The sequence below is a fragment of the Heliangelus exortis genome, chromosome 1 (assembly GCF_036169615.1).
Source record: "Heliangelus exortis chromosome 1, bHelExo1.hap1, whole genome shotgun sequence".
NCBI classification, from domain to species: Eukaryota; Metazoa; Chordata; class Aves; order Apodiformes; family Trochilidae; genus Heliangelus; species Heliangelus exortis.
Genome location: NC_092422.1, coordinates 120,056,674 through 120,074,949, shown reverse-complemented (window position 1 = coordinate 120,074,949; position 18,276 = coordinate 120,056,674). Strand labels below are relative to the sequence as shown.

Here is an 18,276-nt window from a genome sequence, read left to right as displayed (position 1 = left end):
AATAGTAAGTTTGGTCTTATTACTACCTTGTAAGAACTTAGAAGATGCAAATGCAGAGAGAGGTAATAAGCAATAATTTCACATGAACATATCAAGCCAAAAACTGTTGCAGTAGAGTAAGAAAACTTTTCTGATATTACAGCACATTGGGTGATGGAAAAGTTGCCTAAGAAAATTACTGGAAGATCCACTGCATATAACTGATGGGGAAAAAAACCCCCAAACATTGCCAACAGATGAACAAAGGACAACTCTGAGCTCTAGGGAAAGTATAATAGATATTTTTTAAAGTAACTCTGAATTTTTGCTTTCTTAAGACACACTTGTGGCCAGATAAGACTGAAAATAATTTCATTATGTCAGGAGTGACTGTAGAGATGGTCCAAGGAACTACTTAAGTTGGGAACAATGTTGCTCAGAAAATATCCCCATCCTTACCCTTATCCTAGCCATTGCACCCCATTCTCCTGACACACTATTTTCACGAGCATTTGATTAAGCAGACTGGAGAAAAGTGTGGCAGAAAACTAACTTGCTAGAATAAAGTGTTACTTTTCATTTGTATCAGCCCCTTGACCTGAGCCAGTAAAAGCAGTGCCATTACCCATGCCAGCAACAAAGGGAAAAGGTGTGACAAGTTCAGAAATGGACAGTTAGAGGCTGTGCTGAGAAGTTCTGTCTGCAGCAGTGCCACCCTAAAGTCTTAATGAACCCACACCTTGAGTTATGTTGTGCAGGAACCAAGTGCTGAAAGATACAACAAGACACATTATATACTAAGGAAGGAAATCTGTCCACGAGTATAATGTCACTCCAAACAGAGATGCAAAACAGCATCTATTGAAAACTGTACTTCTCATCAAACTCCTCAAAACTCTACTTGCTGTATCTGTAACAAATACCTGAGTTAGGAAACTGACAGCAACTGTGATTTTATTTCAAACTACAAGCTCACAGAGTTTGGCTGTACTATTTTCATACTGTTTTCCCACAGATGTTCAGTAAAATGCTAATATTTAAACATCACAATAATAACCTAAAATACTTCAACGCCATGTGTGAAATTAATTTTTTAATCTACAAGATGTAGCATGAACAAAGACAGTAAAGAAATTCCTAACAACCCATTCTTGTACACACTCATTGCTCCCAAGATCACCTCAGAGAGGATAAGAACAATAAGCTGATTGCCCAGTTTAGAGACGATGAGACAAATCACATGCTGGAGTTTGAGGGAACCATATGAACCGCAATGGAGGAAAATGGCATAAGGTAAGTGTCTGTCTGCCCTTTGCTCTGACACCCCAAATTCCATAGAAAATAAAGTCCCTCAGCATCCAACAGCCCTAATAAAGAAGCCCCTCTGCATTCATTATGGTACGATTCAGACTCTTGTCTACCATGAGAAAAAGACCAAAAGGCTGTAAGGACAGCACACAGCAGCTTCAACACAGCCAACACTTGTTACACAGTCTGCTTTCCCCCTACTTCTGTTCCTCTCGCTCCTCCCTGTTACTCCATACCCTCGTCTTACTGCTTGAAGAACAATAAAACTGCTCACATCTACACAGACAGACGGACAGACAGGTGAACGAATGCTCCACTCACTTTGCACACACACAGTGCAATCAAGTCTAGGTGACGCTGATCCGTTCTGAGTAATAGGAAACAAGAAAAAAAAAAAAACCAAAAAAACCAACAACAACAACAAAAAAACCAACCCAAAAAAACCAAAAACAAAAAAAAACCAAAAAAAAAAACCAAAAAAACCCAAAAAAAACCCCAACCTCAAATCTTCCTTCCCACCCAGGTCTCTGTATTTGAAAACTATTACGTTTACTTGTAGAGGATTTGCAGAATTCAGCTCTCAAGGTTGAAAGTAACATGAGTGTATGTTTAGGACACATAAAAAGAAAAAAAACCTGGTAATTAGCTGTGTGGTTTTTTTGGTTGGTGTTATTTTTACAGCTTTTTGGAGTTGGTGGGTTTTGGCTTTGGTTCTTGTCTTGTTTTTGTTAGGGTTTGTTTTATTTTGTTTGTTTGTGGTTTGGTTGGGGTTTTTTTGGTTCTTTTTGTTTTTTGGGGGTTTTACCTATGTGTGACCACGCAGAAAAAAAGCGAGTAAAACTCCCATCCTCTTCTTCTTCAAAAAAAAGCCCCATCTTTAGCTTTCCATGCATGGAATTGTTTAAATAGAATTATCTACCTAAGATAAAAGATTAACCGGAGAAGCTTTTTGTTTGGTTTTGGGGCGGTTGTTTGTCTGGGGTTTTGGTTTTTTTTAATTTAAATCCTTGCCAGAAGCGTGCCACCAAATCTCAACTCTAAGTCTGGAATAACTGATCTGAGAAAACATTTACTCATCTTTCGGTAAATGAATGTAAAAACCCACACTCCTTGTCACGGATGGGTTTACTTACGATCCGGTTTTTTTTGTTTTTCCCAAAAACGCCTTCCATAATATACATTAAAATTTATTACAGAAAGTGCCGACCCTCCTCTGCGCTCTCCCCAAGAACATCACTACGAACAGGACGGAAAACTACTTTTTTCTACTAGAAGTTAGCTAGCAGTTTTCAGCCGATGCGGACAAGCGACCGAGCTCCCGAAGTCCCAGCGCTGCAAGCCCGTTCCCGACGGGGGAAGCCGACGGAGCCTCCATTGAGGATGTTCCCATCTCTTCCTTTGTACGCTTGTGCCTCCCTCTGTCGCACATGATCGGCTCCAAACCCTCCGTCCTTTCACCCCCTCTCCTGCAGGCACCCGCACCCCGCGAAAAAGCGACGGTGAAACAGCGCGTCCTGACCTGAGCGGGATACGAGCCGCTGCTGCTGCTCCGTGGGGACAGCGGGGACCGGCTTCAAATCCTCCTTCTGCTCCAGGACTTCCTGCCGAAAGAGCAAGCGAGGGCTATGACTGCGCCCCTGCTCCTCGCTCTCGCCCGACCCCCCACCCCCGGGAGCGGGGGCTTGGACACGGGGAGTGGGCGGGTCAGGTTCTCTCCTGGCATCGCCAGCGCCAAGTCGGAGAGAAAGAGGGAAAAAGTTGCCGGGAAGCCGCGGCTGCCATCGGGGGTAGGGGGCCTGCGGGCTTCCCCCTTCCCCAGGTCCAACAGCGGCGGGGACGGAGTGAACAATGCCGGGCCGGGAAGTGCTGCCCGCCGGGTGTCGGGGAAAGGGATCAGATAGGATCCGGGGGACAGGCAGGGCCGTCGGGAGCAGCAGGCACAAAGCGCACCCTCACCTGAGAAGCGCGGAGCGGGCAGCGGGTCGGCGAGCCCGGACGGCGGCGGGGAGGGGTCAGCGACGGCGGGGGCCGCGGCCGTGCAGGAGTTTGGGAGGGAAAGGGAGGGTTTTTATTTCCCCTGCAGTTTGAAAGGAGGAAGTGAGGAATGCGAGGAATGAGAGTTGGTATGAAATGAACGCGGCCGAGGGAGGGGACTGCCGGCTAACGCAGGGGCTGGGACGGGGCCGGGGAGGAGACTGGCGGGGGGGGGGAACGCCAGAGGAGGGCAGAGGCGGCTTTGGGAACAAAACCCGGCGGGGCCGGGCGCTGCCCGGACAGGGGCCGAGTGTGACCGGGGCGGAGGGAACCGCGGGCAATGGCCGGAAGAGGGGGCCCACGGGGGCGGGGGAAACCCGTCCCCCAGAGTGGGGAGCGGAGGAAGGAAACTCCGGGAGGGGGGAGCGGCGCCGGGAGCTGCCGGCCTCAGCCTAGGGAAGAGCCCTGGAAACGCTGCCGGCCGCCTGGTGCTTTGCCGGGTCAGCTGCCCGCTTCCGCCGGGGGTCCGAGGGCCGGGTCAAGGGGGCTCCGCTCCCGGGGAACATTCCCGGCGCGGGGCACGGCTTCACTGGGCACGCCTTCGGGACAAGCGCAGCCCTCGGATAGCACTTCTTCCCAGCCCCTTAAAGTCATTTCCATCCCGTAGAGCTGAGCCACTGCGAAACGAACCAACCCCGACACCGCAGAAGTGTTACGGATGTGGTCTATACCGTTTAATTGGATAAGGGACGACTTATAGATGTGATCTATCTGCACTTCTGCAAGGCCTTTGACACAGCCTCCCGCAGTATCCTGCTCGTCAAAGTTAGACAGATTCGGACTGGATGGGCAGACTGCTCAGTGGATAAGGAATTGGCTGAATGGTCACATCTAGAAGGTAGTGATAAGTGGCTTGAAGTCCAGATGGAGACCAATGACAACCGGTGTCCCTCCAGGGTCCATACTGGGACCTGTACTATTTAATATTTTTATCAACAATATAGACAGCAGGATTGAGTGCACCATCAGCAAGTTTGCAGGTGACACCAAGCAGAGTGGTGCTGCTTATGAGCCAGAGGGACAGGATGTCATCCAGAAGGACCTTGACCAACTGGAGAGGTGGGCCCAGGAGAGCCTCATGATGTTCAACAAGACCAAGTGCAGGGACCTGCAGCTGGGTCAGAACAATCCACACTATCAGTAGAGGCTGGGGGATAGGGTTTTAGAAAGCAGCCCTGCAGAAAAGGACTTGCTGGTAGATTAAAAGCTGGACATGAGCTGACAGTGCATTCTTGTGGCCCAGGAGGCCAGTCACATCTTGGGCTGCATCAAAAGAAGTGTGGCCAGCAGATGGATGGAGGTGATTCTGCCACTTTGCTCTGCTCTGGTGAGACCTCACCTGGAGTACTGCATCCAGCTCTGGAGCCCTCAATACACACAAAGGACATGGACCTGATGGAGCAGGTCCAGAGAAGGGCTGTGAAAATGATCAGGGGTCTGGAACACCTCTCCTGTGAAGACAGGTTGAAGGAGCTGGGGTTGTTCAAGCTGGAGAAAAGAAGGCTCTGGGGAAACCTAGTGGCAACTTTCTAGTATCTGGAGGGGACCTACAGGAAAACTGAAGAGGGACTGTGTGCAAGAGTGTGTAGTGATGGGACAAGGGGCAATGGTTTTAAATAAGAGTAGATATAGTCTGGATGTTAGGATAAAGTTTGTTACCATTAGGATAGTGGAAAAATGGAACAGGTTGTCCAGGGAGGTATTTGAGGCTTCATCCTTGAAGATATTCAAGGTGGGGCTTGACAAGGCTCTGAGCAAACTGGTCAAGTTGAGGGCTCCCTGCTTACTGCAGGGAGGTTTGAATAGATGGCTTTTAGAGGTCCCTGTTAACCCAAATTATTCTATGAGTCTATAATTGTCCTGAGAGCATCCCAGAAAGAAAACTACTCACGTGACAGCAATGGGATGTCCTCTGTGGCTTTCCTCAATCTCATTATGAAGCTGCTCTTTTCCTGTCCATACATACAAGAATGCCAACGTGTGGCACTAGAAAATGCTGAGAGACTGAGACCTGCGCTAGGGTTGGAAAACCACATCTCCAGAACAAAATCAGTGCTAAACCAGCAAGTTTAGTAAATGTGGTTACATCCAATTAGTAACTCTGGGCAGTTTTGCTACATCAGCAAAATAAACTTTTTCATGTCTGCAAGCAGGTGACTTCACAGATGTCACAGATGCACAGGTGTGCATGTAACTACCTCAGTTAGGGCATGGTTGGCTTTTTTTAAAACTACAATGTACTATAGAAATGGATTAGGAAAAATCCCATCTTTTGGGAAAAAAAAAGCTAAAAAAGTTCGTATCTCTTTCAAGTTGCAGAGAAAAGGTTGAAAACAGTGCCCTAGGACCTCAGAAACCAGAAAGCAAAACCCATAAACTTCGTAAACTGTCTTGGGACTTGGAAGGCCAACTCCACCTTATTTTGTATCTTGGCAGTGCTGAACATAACTGACATTGGTAATCCTTTTGAATGTAGTTAAAATTACTTTTCTTTGTAAGGAAATGAAGCAATAATTTTATTTTCTTAATTCTTAAGAAAAAAAAAGTTTCTTGATGTTATTGAGAATATATACAATATAAATAAGAGGAAGTTATAAAAATTAAATTATTTTGTGGGGTTTTGTTTTTGTTATGTAAAGCCCTGTAATTATCACATTTTGTTACTTTCTATAACAAGCCATATTTAAAAACATGTAATTAATGAAAAGCAAATATATATTAAAGGTACCTCACTTCTCAACATACCTGTTGGCTGTGAATTGTAGGCCAGGTCTCATGATTATGTGACTAGCTTATTGTTTTGCTCCCATTTTCCTGTAGAATCAACAGAGCTCAAAGAGTAGGAATTGAAACCTATTCCTTCCGCTGAATCATCACAGAAATTGTTTGCAGGACTCCAGTTATTTGGGATGGAAATCCAATCGAAAGAAGAGAGGCTTTTTGGTAGTGGTTATGAGTGTTGTTTTTTCTTTACTGGTTTTAGTGTGAAAGCAAACTGTTCTGCTTAGAACAGAAAGCAGAGGGAGCTGTTCAAGTGGATCAGACTTAATTCTCCAACCTTATCTGTACTCTATACTATGCAGCTTTTAAAATAATTTTTTACATAATACTACTTTCCCTGTAATAAACAAAGAGCTCAGTTCAATGAAGCATTAAAAAAGTATCAATCCTTTGTTTTCTTCATAATTTTAAGCTATTTTATTACGGATGTTTTACCTTGTTTGGAAATATTGGTTGTAAATTAAAAGATAAGTGATCTTGGTAACCCTTTTTAAAGCACTTAATTACTTTTCTTTGCAAAGTAATGCAGCAATAATTTTATTTTATGAATTCTTAAGAAACAATATTTTTTGTTGTTGTTGTTGCCAAAAGTAAATGATCAGAAGTTCTGTCCTCTAGAATGCACTCACCCATTTATGTATTCTCTAAATTAAGTGTTGAATTACCAGAGCAGGTTACAGTTATAATAGCCTTTACCCTAATGTATTTTGGTGAAATTAGTTTGCTCCTGGATTTTTCTCCCATTTTGGGACCGAAGAAGTGACATCCAGCTTCTAGCAGGTAAAGAACAATTCCATATGGGTCACACTCAGGGACAGAATGTGAAGACAAAACCTCTATAGACTGTAGCACTAAAGAGTCACAAGGATAACAGTGGGTACAGGATCTCTGCCTCTTTTATGGCAGTTCTTTCAATTCTTACCACTTCACAGTGGTAGCAGGAGGTAGCAGCAAACGCACCACTTGTTGCTTTTCTCCTTGTCTTTTCTGCTTGTTATGAACTGTGTGCTGGGCTTAATCTCTTGGCCCTGGGATGCCTTAAGCATCTGTCTCAGATCTGGGTTTCAGCTGTAGTGGTTCCAAACTGCAGTTGGGTGCAAGAGTTTGGCACTGTGGCAGAGGAGATGAGATCCCTGCCTCTGAAGGAAGGAATCTGTCCAGTTTCATGAGACTCCACACAAACTCTTTCATCTTCACTTGCCTATCATAGGGAAGACTTTGCTTGTCTTCTGTACCAGGGACGTGAAACCTAAATTCATATCAGCTGAGAGATTTAAAGAGTTTTTAATACCAGCAAGTAGAGGACCATATTAAGTATAATCAATTGCTATGCCACCAGTAACAAAACCCCCTACTGCTATCAAATTCAGCAGCAAAACTTCCATGACAGTGGGACTGTCCCTAAAAAAGAACAGTCTTTTATGTTTGTGATCCAAAGAGCTTATGGTAGCTTAGGAGTTGTTTTAGTCTTCTAAGCCTGCCTTTAGGATTCATGTTTAACAGATTTAAATGTTTCCTTCTTTGTTCTAAGATTTTGTTGGGATTTCAAGAAAGGTACCTTTGTATATATGCCACTAATATTGCTGTATGCCCAATACTATTTCCTGCTGTGTTTTCCAATTAAACCTCATTTGGCTCAGATGGAAACAGTGGTGAAAAGGAGGTGCATGAAGAATAATGCCTACACACTGAGAGCTGTGTCAGTTTCTGGTTATCAGAAACCACTTTATCTCCTTTTACTGAAGTGCATACATCTCCTAGGAATAGGCAAAAATAACCACTTCAACTTGATGTGCCTTCTAGCCTTGTATTATTTCTTGATTTGGAAATATATAGTATTGTACTTCAGCAGCAGAACAGGTTCGCATAGAGGGTAAGAAAATGCATAAAGAGCCATTTCAAGAGCCCTAACTGAACACTGGGAGAAGCATTACAAACGTGGGGCACAAAAGTGCAACTACCTTAAAGATAACATCAAATGGAAATAAAAAAAAATATATCCACTCCAGAAGAAGAGAACTGAGAGTTACAAAGGAAAAAGAAGAGTAAGAAGAGAGAGATACAAGAAGAAACTGAGAACAGGAAAAGAAAGAACACCCTCAAGTGACAACAAAATCCTACAAAAAGAACTCAATTTAGAACTGAGGAATTTTCCAGTATATAAATAAGTTTATTTTCATTTAGATATAAAAGTTATAAATACAATCATTTTAAAACTGTACTTGATAAAAGATTGCTGAATTAGTTCATCCATCTGCATGACTTGACTGAGACCCAGAGGCCCTGACCCTGCTAGGATCATTTGATGTTAACAAATAGCTTGAAAAGCCAATGTTGACAAGCTTAACTGAAGGGGTGAGTAAAGGACCTTCTACAAATCATGATTTGGAAATTACCGTTCTCCTTTCAGGTCTCCCCAAACTACCATAAGGCAGCCTGTTTCCCGCAGTCCTAGTCAGGAAAATCAAATGGCTGACAAACAACTTATCTTTTCTGGGTGGGTAGAGGGAAAGAGCACAACTGGAAAACACTGCCAGGTCTTGTCCCCATCCTGATGCACAGGCATGAAGACACAAAAGAGATCCACACAAGTTCTATTCACTGTCTGCTTTGCTGATGAAATAATCTCAAGACCAGCTAATGTAGAATGAGCGCCTGAGAGACATGCTAGCAGGAGTTCTCAGCATCAATTCATAGCTAATAGTTAAATAGAGTTTACACAGGATTAGCATATTTTTTCCTGACAGTGTCAGAAAATGTCATGACAATGGTTAATTATTTTGAAAGAGCAAGTGATACCTATCACTGCAAAAATACCAGTGACTAAAAGCTGTAAGTCAGGTTTTTTGGAGCTGGAAGCAGAAAGTCTGACAATGACAATATCCAAGGCTGGAGAACAGCTATTCTTGTCACTATAAAAAGACAGTTTTCCAGGAACATCATGAATATGCATAATGGCCATGAAGCAGGCAAGACAGTGACTGTTCCCTGCTTTAGTGCATACAGATGCATACACTATGAGGCTTAGATAGAATCACAGAATGGTTTTGGTCGGAAGGAATCTTAAAGAGCATCTAGTTCCAACCCACCTGCCATGGGCAGGGGCACCTCCACTACACCAGGTTGCTCAAAGCCCCGTCCAGCCTGGCCTGGAACACTTCCAGGGAGGGAGCAGCCACAACTCCTCTGGGCAACCTCTGCCAGTGTCTCGCCACCCTCACACTCAAGAATTTCTTCCTAATGTCTATGCTATTCCAGCTTAAAACCACTACCACTTGTCCTGTCGCTACACACCCTCACACAAAGTCCCTCCCCAGCTTTCTTGTAGGCTCCCTTCAGGTACTGGGAGGTCACTGTATGGTCCTCCTCTTCTCCAGGCTGAACAATCCCAACTCTCCCAGCCTTTCTCGATGGCACAGGTTCTCCAGCCCTCTGGTTATCTTCTTGGGCCTCCTCTGGACTTGCTCCAAGAGCTCCATGTCCTTCTTATGTTTCATGTTCTTCTCATGTTGGGGTCTTCAGGGTTGGAAAGAGTCCTTACAGGTAGGGTCTCATGAGAGAAGAGCAGAGGGAGAGAGTCACCTCCCTTGATCTGCTGGCCATGCTTCTTTTGATGCAGCCCAGGATACAGTTGCCTTTGTGGGCTGCAAGTGCACATTGCTGGCCCCTCATGAGCTTCTTAGCAACCAACCAACCAACCAAGTCCTTTTCCTCAGGGCTGTTCTTGAACCATTCACCACTCAACACATTTGTGCTTGGGATTGCCCTGCCTGAGGTGCAGAGCTTGTACTTGTCTGTGTTGACCTTCATGAGGTTGGCCACTTCTCAAACCTGTCAAGGTCCTTCTGGATAGCATCTCTTCCCTCCAGAATGTCAACTGCACCACAGAGCTTGGTGTTGATGGCAAACTTACTGAGGGTGCACTGAATCCCACTGTCTATACCTCAGACAAAGATGTTAAACAGCACAGGTCATAGCACTGACCCTTGAGGAATGCTGCTTGTCACTGGCCTCTGCTTGGGTATTGAGCCACTGGCCACAACTCTGAGTGTGACTGCCCAGCCAACTCCTTTATCAAGGAGTTACTCCTTTACTCCTTTACCACTCCTTTACCCTGTGTCAGATCCATGTCTATCTAATTTAGAGAGAAGGATTTCGTTTGGGACCATATCCAGTGCTTTGCAGGAAGTCCAGGAAGATTATGTCAGTTGATCTCCCCTTGTCCACCAGTGCTGTGTCCCCATCATAAAAGGATATAAAATTTGTCAGGTGTGATTTGCATTTGATGAACCCATGCTGGCTGCCACAAACCACCTCCTCTAGTTTTCCATGGGCCATAGCATAGACTTCAAGAGGATGCGTTGCATAATCTTGCTGGGCACAGAAGCAAGACTGATTAACCTGTAGTTCCACAGATCTTCCTTTTTTTCCTTTTTTTAAAAAAGGGGATTTTCCACTGTCTTACATGTCACAGTCTGCAGCAATTAACTATGATCAATGAAGGTCATATGAATAAAAAAGCCTTCTATGTTTAGCCCTACAGTCTCCATACTTTACATCCCTCATTAAAAATAGAACACTGGAAGGACACATTGTAAAGCTCCATAATACTTTTTTGTTTTTACTTTTTTTTTTTTTTTTTTTTTTTTTTGTAACTTATAGATGCCTTTGAAAACACCTGTAATCCCCTTTTGAGGTAACTCTTTCTTGTAGTCAGGTTAAAATTATTTATATAAAATCTACTTTAATATGTCATGACTCGAGATAATCTCATGTTAAAAAATGAAGTCAGTCACTAACTTATTCCTGAAAATGCAGCAAATTTAACAAACAATGGGGAGGCTAAGGAAATATTTCTGATTAGCTTGCAGTCTAAACTCAACCAATCAGAACATGAATTTTCAGGAATAGAACTGTATGTGGTTACAGTACTACCTTCTGTGAAATGCGGTTAGGTTCTATCATCTATTCACTCTCATTTTTCACATGGTTAAGAATAACAGGAAAAGCAATGGATATAATACCACCAACTAAAAAGGGAATGTGTGAAATCTGATTGTTCTTTATTTGGTAAAAAGACTGTCAAGGGATGTGGAGCAATTAGACTAATGAAAGGTAACTGGACCATCAGCCTTAACAGAGTATCATCCCACTGAGTAAGATAAAAGTGTTTTATTAGAGCCAATGTCTCATTCCAGCTCTATGCTTGTTGAACATTACCTGCAGTTGCACAGAGCCATAAACTGAATCCTTCCATGTCTGACTGTTGTAACAGGCAGTGAAATGCTACACAGGGGACAAGAGAACACGTGCCAATAATTATCTTCCTTTTTTCTGAATTCATCTCGTCAGCAATTTGAGGGTTATGATCAGTTCATCAGTACCATCTCCAAGGCCACTGTAGAAGTTCCAAGGCATATGAACACTACCCTATTATTTTTTTTTTTCTAATCCTAGCTGCAAGGGGTTCCAATTAGTGGGCTAAATTCCTTAGCCCACTCTCATGCAGCATCTCTTGTAAGGATTCTGAAAGCAGAATCAACACCAATGAAAGAAGCATCACCCATATTTCTTGTTCTTCCACAATGCATACAAAGACAGCTCAGGCTTGCATACAAAGACAGTCTCTTAAAATGGTCTACTGCCAGCTACCACCATGCTCTGACACCTGATATTTGCTTTCTAGTAAGCCAGCAGAAGTCTGTCCTCCAGATCCCTTCCATCTCCATTGTGCTTTTCATTACTCCACCTGGAACTCTTACAACAAGATGCAGGGGTGGGAGCAAGTTCCACGTTTCAAGTCTGCTGTCTGTCATTCACAGGCCAACTTACTATCAAAGCTGGAAAGTCCAATAGCAAAGGCCTGAAGAGCACAGAGAGGATAATTATAGTCCAGAGTGAACACATCTTCTGCTACACGACCAAACTGCATCACAATGTAATCAGCTGGGGAGAAAAAAAAAAAAAAAAAAGATTCAGAGAACACCAATGTCAAATGAAACTAAGAAAAAACCCCAAACAAACCACCAAAAAAAAAAAGTCCCCACACATGTCTGGCAGTCCCAGCTATATGCAGTTGGTGTATCCATCCTTTCTCAGCAGCGTGGCCTTGAAATCCGTTCTCTAGTGTGACTGTTTTTTTAGAGATTCCCTGAGATTCCCTTCTCAGAGCCAAGGCTCAGACCACATTTTTCCTAGGCTCAATGTATTGTATGAATCCTTTTCTTTCCACTCAGGAAGCTTGCATTTGCTCCCTCTTTTGCTGCAGTCTCTGCACCCATCCCAGAAAAAAAGGAGACCTCATTGTTTTCTTGACAGCTGACAAGTCCCCAGTAATCCTGAATTCCCCCAGCCAGACTCCCTTCTCCAGGATGAGTGTCCCTTTTCTCCCTAACCTCCTGAGATAGATTTGCCTGGTTTGAATACATCCCACCCTCCACCAGACTCTTACGGTCATTGTCATGGACAATCTGGAAATTCTTCACTGAGGCCTGGGTGACTCTCCCGTGGAAGTTCAAAACATAGGACTGAGTATCATCATTCCATACTGGGGCCTTGTTGTGCAACTCAATGAGGTTTTCCAAATTTTTGTTTTGCCATTTTGATAGCAGACTCTCATGTTCCTGTTCAGAAGAAAGAAATACACTGATGAGATTCAAAATGGCTCTGCTTTTCAGTACTGCATCTCTCATGTGTGTGCACTGTCCCTTGAATGTCATTCTCTGTTAAATGAAACAAAATGACAGCACTTAAAGTCAGTCCTACTAAAAATTTTCTGCAAGCACTATGAAGATATTTTCATGGTTTCCCTATCAAAGCATTGCTTTCCACTCAATAAGCTATCACCGTATTTCCACCCAAAGAAAAAAAAAGTGAGAGAATAAGAGTGAGAAAGAAGCATGTGTAGAGAAAAGCGAGCAACTCACAGCCTACAGATCACTGTCATCCTGCTGACAGGAATTCTCTCTCAGTCTCATAAGTTTTCTCTGATCCTGTTGGATCCAGCTCCCATTTCTAACACCCTAAACTTTGAAACAAAAGAAAGTAATCTAAAACTAAGTGCCAGGCTCTGGGGTGCTTCAGTAGAAAGTCCAAAGGTTGAAGCGGACTGCAAGTATGCCTTTAAGTAGGTTAAATGTCATCCTGCTGAGTTGAGCAAGTGATGCACAATATGAAAAAGAGAGAAAAAAAAACCATGCAAGAAGCAGGTAAAACAGCGCATTAAATCTGTAAAACAGAATGAATTACAAGGAGCTGCAAAAAGTGAGTGAAATAATATGATGTATTTATTTATTTTAAAAGTTCTGCAACAAATAAAATCTAATTTTAAAACATATATGCTAATAATCCCAAGAAAAAGAATCCAAACTGAAGCTATTTAATGGGAAAAAATTATTAGAAAGAAACCTTTTCTAGAGGTCTGTCTGACGTGGCTATATTCACTGTTTTAGTATTGTATACAGATATGATAGTGGATTTTTGAGGATAAACTAAATAAAACCTACTGCTCAGTTTAAACTGGCAATTTTATATCTTTACTTACTTTTTTTAAGACACAAAACAAGTTTGAGAACTGGCACCAACAAAGCACATTTAGATTCAGTTTTTCTTCCTTTAAAGTAGGGGTGGTATTGCTTAATTGGAGGCACAGCACTATGTGGAAGGATGGCAGAAAACAGTGAAGCTCCTACACTGAAAGCTTTGCCAGCTTTTCAGAACAGCTTTGTGTTTAAGCCTTGTCCACTCAGTATCCTTGCCTGCTAGCAAAACAGTTGGGAAAATGTGGGAGAAAAATGCAGTCAGGGCCATCTAATCATTACTGTAGTGACAGGGCAGATTCCAATACCAGTTGAAAGATGAATCATCACCCGGAAATACAACTTTCCTGCCCATTCACAAAAATTAAACCTCTTTTCCAGGTTGTGGTGACTTTGAATTTCCACACCTGAAGATTTTTTTCTCTGACCTCACAAAATTATACCACTGTCCTACCCATATCTACGCATAAAATAGCTTAAAATACTGACTATATCTTTCAGCTGACACGTCCTTTCTGCCCTTCGGTCTTCTGTCACACCCAACATAAAACCTACATTACAGGAATGAAACATTTTTCATCGTACATCTTAATGTATCTTCAGACACAGTTCTCTAAGCTTTTAGCTAGAATGTCACCATATGCATGAGAAATCCTCACTAAATAGTCACCACAAAACTCCATCTTTCTCCTCATCCCACTTTCTTCTTAAAGACTTCTTTTCTGTGATTCCTACAGAACTAATGCTCTGAAGAAAAATGTATTTACTCTCTTGCTGCTATACCACTTTTTCTATTTATTATCTGTTATAATTCATACATTATCTATACATTATCTAAGCTCCTGTGAGAAGCAAGTTCATCCAGCTCTCAGTGTAACAAGGTCCCCCACCCAGGGGGGATGTAAGTACAGCACCAGCAACATACATTAGAAATAGCTACATAAACAATATTTAGACAGACCAAAAGAGAGGTAAGTATTCAGAATGCCATAAATCAGGAAAAAATCAAGAAAAATTAATCAGCACCTTAATCAACACATGAGACCAGCTAAAGCCCTGGGCATTAATAAACTTGCTCTAAAACCCCTGATAATCAGTAACAACCACACCTCTGTGAGGAAGTTTTAAACTCTTCCTCAAATCTGAAACAGGACCAAACTATAACTCACATTTCGTGGATGGATTGGAATTCGCTTATGATTCATATTCATTCCTGGAATGATCACAGACATTTTTCTGGGACCCTTGAATCCTAACACATTGGTTTCCTGAAGGACAAGAAAAGACATTATTTTCAGTAAATTAAATACTCCATCTCAGAGAAGAAAAGACAACAAAAATTGTCTTGTATCTACACTTATCTTGGTTTTTAGAGATCTGCTAGCTATGGTTGCAGTAGCAGTTCTACAAATACAACTGTGAGACATACACAATATTGCCTAATTTAGGGCACATCTTTTATCCTAATGAAAAATTCAGAATTAAATCAGAGAAGTACAATTTCCAGGCAAATGCTTTTGCATCTGAGGTAAAAGCATGCTAAACTCTTGCTAGTGAGCAAGCCTTTACTACAATAAAAGATAACTACATTACTCATGGGTTGGTACTGTGACCAGTGCTGTTTAATATCTTTGTCTGAGATACAGACAGTGGGATTCAGTGCGCCCTCAGCAAGTTTGCCATTAACACCAAAAAATTTCTGCAAAAAATGATTAAAAATAAATAATAAAAAATAAAAAATAATTCTGCTTCATAGGATACTCCCAGCTTCTTCTCAGTATCCACGAGATACCAGCTAGGCAAGAGAGAGTTCATGCTGTGGCTGGCTCCATGTAAAGGACATGCTGACCAGGTAAGAGGGTCATTAGGGTGTTAGCTTGGGTCTTCTTCCCCTGGCATTTTTTTTTAATCTCTTTTTCATTAAACTTGTAAGGACTTATCTTTTAAGCCTCCGCCCTTTGTTGTATCTGGTGGAAACTGGTCAATTGGTTCTAAAATTAAGTGGGGAAGGCTGCTGGCAACATGATTTTGTAAACTCTGTACCCTCAGCAACCAGATCACAAAAAAGAAAGGAGTGAAAGAGGAGAGGCACTACTTACATAGCAAATAGCTGCAAGCTCCTGCCTGGTACGAGCCTTTTCCACTAGCCCTTGTGCCTTGACTGGGCTAACTCCTTGGTCGTAGACTGTAAATTTAGTTCCCATGAGATTTGACCTAATGTCAGTGAAGAGAGAGGCATCAGTGGAAAGTTTTGTCATCTTCTGAAAGTATTTGTACATAGCAGTGAAAACACACATCTCCTGCCATCCAAACCTAACTATTGCCAGTTCAGTAAGGAGCCTCCAAAAAGCTCACAGGGTGAACTGAGCCTCTACCACATCCAGGAAGAGTCTGAAGCCATAATTCCTTTTCTGAATTGCCAGGGTGAAAGGTAATGCTGAAGAAAGGTTGCCAACCCAGATTAATACAGTTTGCATTAAGCAGGGCAATGCAAGTTAATTCTCTCTGAATTGATACTAGATTGCTTATCCATAACCCCAGCTCAACTAAAATGCAAATCCAGTCTCTCCTATCTATGGTTTTCACGTATGGTTCTCACCTGAGTTTTCCAATGAAACTTTCCCCTCCCCGAGACAAATCAGTTGGGTCAACTGATATGAGGTAATTGGAAGTTTTGCTCTTTTTTCGTTTTCTCCCTGCAAGAAGGAATGTCTGGAAATACAAAACTTTGATCAAAACTGGATCTTTGTAAGAATGCAGAGGCATTGCTATTCAAACTGTTCTCTCCATTTCCTACATCCAGTCTCCTTTTTGTTCTGTGCTGTTGTTACTCTCTTCACAATTTTGACCTCATCCACAAGTTCATACCCCAAGATTCTACTCCACCAACCACATCACTCAGCAGTCTAGATTTAAAGCCACTGTCCTTCCTAGTCTTCCCTCCTTTTCTTCAGAAGCAGCTCTGTCTCCCTGCTCTTCTTTATCCTTGACATTTTCATACTTCTAAAATCTCCTATTTCATCATATTATGGCTTTTAAACCTGCCAATTCCCTCCTTAGTGCCTTGGCCAAACGTAAGATGTCCCCATCTACATGCGGCCTCTCCTTAGCTTCTGTCTTCTTACCAGAAGCTCTCCCTTACACCAAAAATATTCTGTGATAGGAGTACAAAAGCCACCATACTGTGTGCTGCTTCCAGTACCTTTCTGTTGTCATCCCTTTCCAGATGCATGTAATAGGTAGGGAAGAGGCCCCTGTCCATTCCCTTCTTATCTCTAGTGATTCGACACTTGACTGTAATGCCGCGGGGCGCAGGGCGTAATGCAAAATCCTCTAAGTTCTCTACTTCTCCCAGCTGTGCATCTGTCTGAGGGGATGGACTACAGGAAGCACCTGTTTCCTGTGGGAAGAACCATCATATGAGGAAATTAATGTCAGGTTAGAGGGCCTGGCATTTCTCTAGAAAGGAAAGGTCTCTTGATGCGGGAGATCTCATGCCTCAAGAAAATAGTTGGTAAAAGGAAGTTAATCAAGAGAACACCTGTGTTTCTCTGAAGAAAGTGGCTGAAGACTTACTCTGAGGAAAGAGTAGCTCTCTAGGGGGAAGGGAGAGGAGAAAAAGTACTCATTGACCACAGGTGAGGGAATTGCTAAGACACTGCAAATAACATTCTAACCACAGAACCTCTCTGCTTTTAGAACTTAAAACATTATGTGGGAAATTAAGCAACGTGATTAGCTACACTGCTTGATGCTGCAGTAAAACAGATTGGGACTTGCATGACTGAAAAGAGCACTGAGATAATGTTGCTTTAGAACAGTAGTGGAAACAAAGTGCTTGACAGTGGAATTATCTCATCTAAATGCTGGAAGAACCTCAGAACCAATGTGTACAGTCAGGATGCAAGTTACGGTCACCAAAGGAACTGGAATTCAAATGAAATTCTGGAATACATCATTAAAGTAATTTTTCCTAGAAGTAGCTGTTAATCCTGTGGATTGTAGAACCCAGGAAATTCCTTCTTTACTGGACCTCAGAGGTGAAGTTGCTGGTTTAATCCCATTCCCAAGTACAGCCAGTGGGAAGTCTGAGTGAATACATGCAGAAACCTGAAATTCAGAGGTGGCTTTCACTCCCCACCTGACTCCAGCACTCCCAAGCCCGTATCTCCAACAGCCAGCACCCATGGCCCAGTCTCCCAAGTACCTAGAATTCATAATTCTTGTACTACTCACCTACTAGTGCAGAACAACACCCACACAGTCACTTCACAAATACACTGACACAGGTTTTTTGAACAGTAGCAGGGACTTTTAGGACTGTCCAGTATTCACACCCAAACCCTATGCTCTTTATCTTGTTACTATTTGGGTCTTCCTGATCCTGGTCTCTTCCAGCTCACTGGCTGGACCAGCATATATTTTGTCAGTATATATATGTATACATATGTGCATCTCACACACAAACATGTGCATGAAAACACATTTTAGAAGATGGTAGGACATCCTCTAATAACCAGGCACAAGGCTTGGCCAGACAAGCAAACTGTCTTGCAACTGCTTACATGCATCTGGAGCCTTTTACCCCCTTAAGTCCCTGTTTTCCAGTCGTTATTACTCCACAGTCCATCTTGAA

General features: G+C 42.6%; 2 protein-coding genes across 10 annotated transcripts in view; both read right to left on the bottom strand.

Moving 5' to 3' along the window:
• Positions 1 to 3,400, bottom strand: part of TEAD4 (TEA domain transcription factor 4) — a 57,722-nt gene extending 54,322 nt beyond the window's left edge. For 2 of the 7 annotated variants that reach the window (XM_071762566.1, XM_071762599.1), the window contains exon 1: positions 2,807 to 2,969. The gene's annotated coding sequence lies outside the window, so the exon portion shown is untranslated. Of the gene's footprint in view, positions 1 to 2,806; positions 3,004 to 3,243 lie in introns of those variants that run through there. The other 5 variants (XM_071762609.1, XM_071762588.1, XM_071762583.1 and 2 more) reach the window with 5 other exon arrangements.
• Positions 3,401 to 8,251: 4,851 nt separating this feature from the next.
• The window catches only part of TULP3 (TUB like protein 3), a 29,530-nt gene continuing 19,505 nt past the window's right edge, over positions 8,252 to 18,276 (bottom strand). For all 3 annotated transcript variants that reach the window (XM_071762518.1, XM_071762528.1, XM_071762537.1), the window contains 6 exons: positions 16,843 to 17,040; positions 16,240 to 16,352; positions 15,740 to 15,854; positions 14,810 to 14,908; positions 12,554 to 12,725; positions 8,252 to 12,048 (listed from right to left, as the gene is read on the bottom strand). In XM_071762518.1, the coding sequence (XP_071618619.1) occupies positions 11,915 to 12,048; positions 12,554 to 12,725; positions 14,810 to 14,908; positions 15,740 to 15,854; positions 16,240 to 16,352; positions 16,843 to 17,040 (831 nt within the window). In that variant the 3' untranslated portion in view covers positions 8,252 to 11,914. The remainder of the gene's footprint in view (positions 12,049 to 12,553; positions 12,726 to 14,809; positions 14,909 to 15,739; positions 15,855 to 16,239; positions 16,353 to 16,842; positions 17,041 to 18,276) is intronic.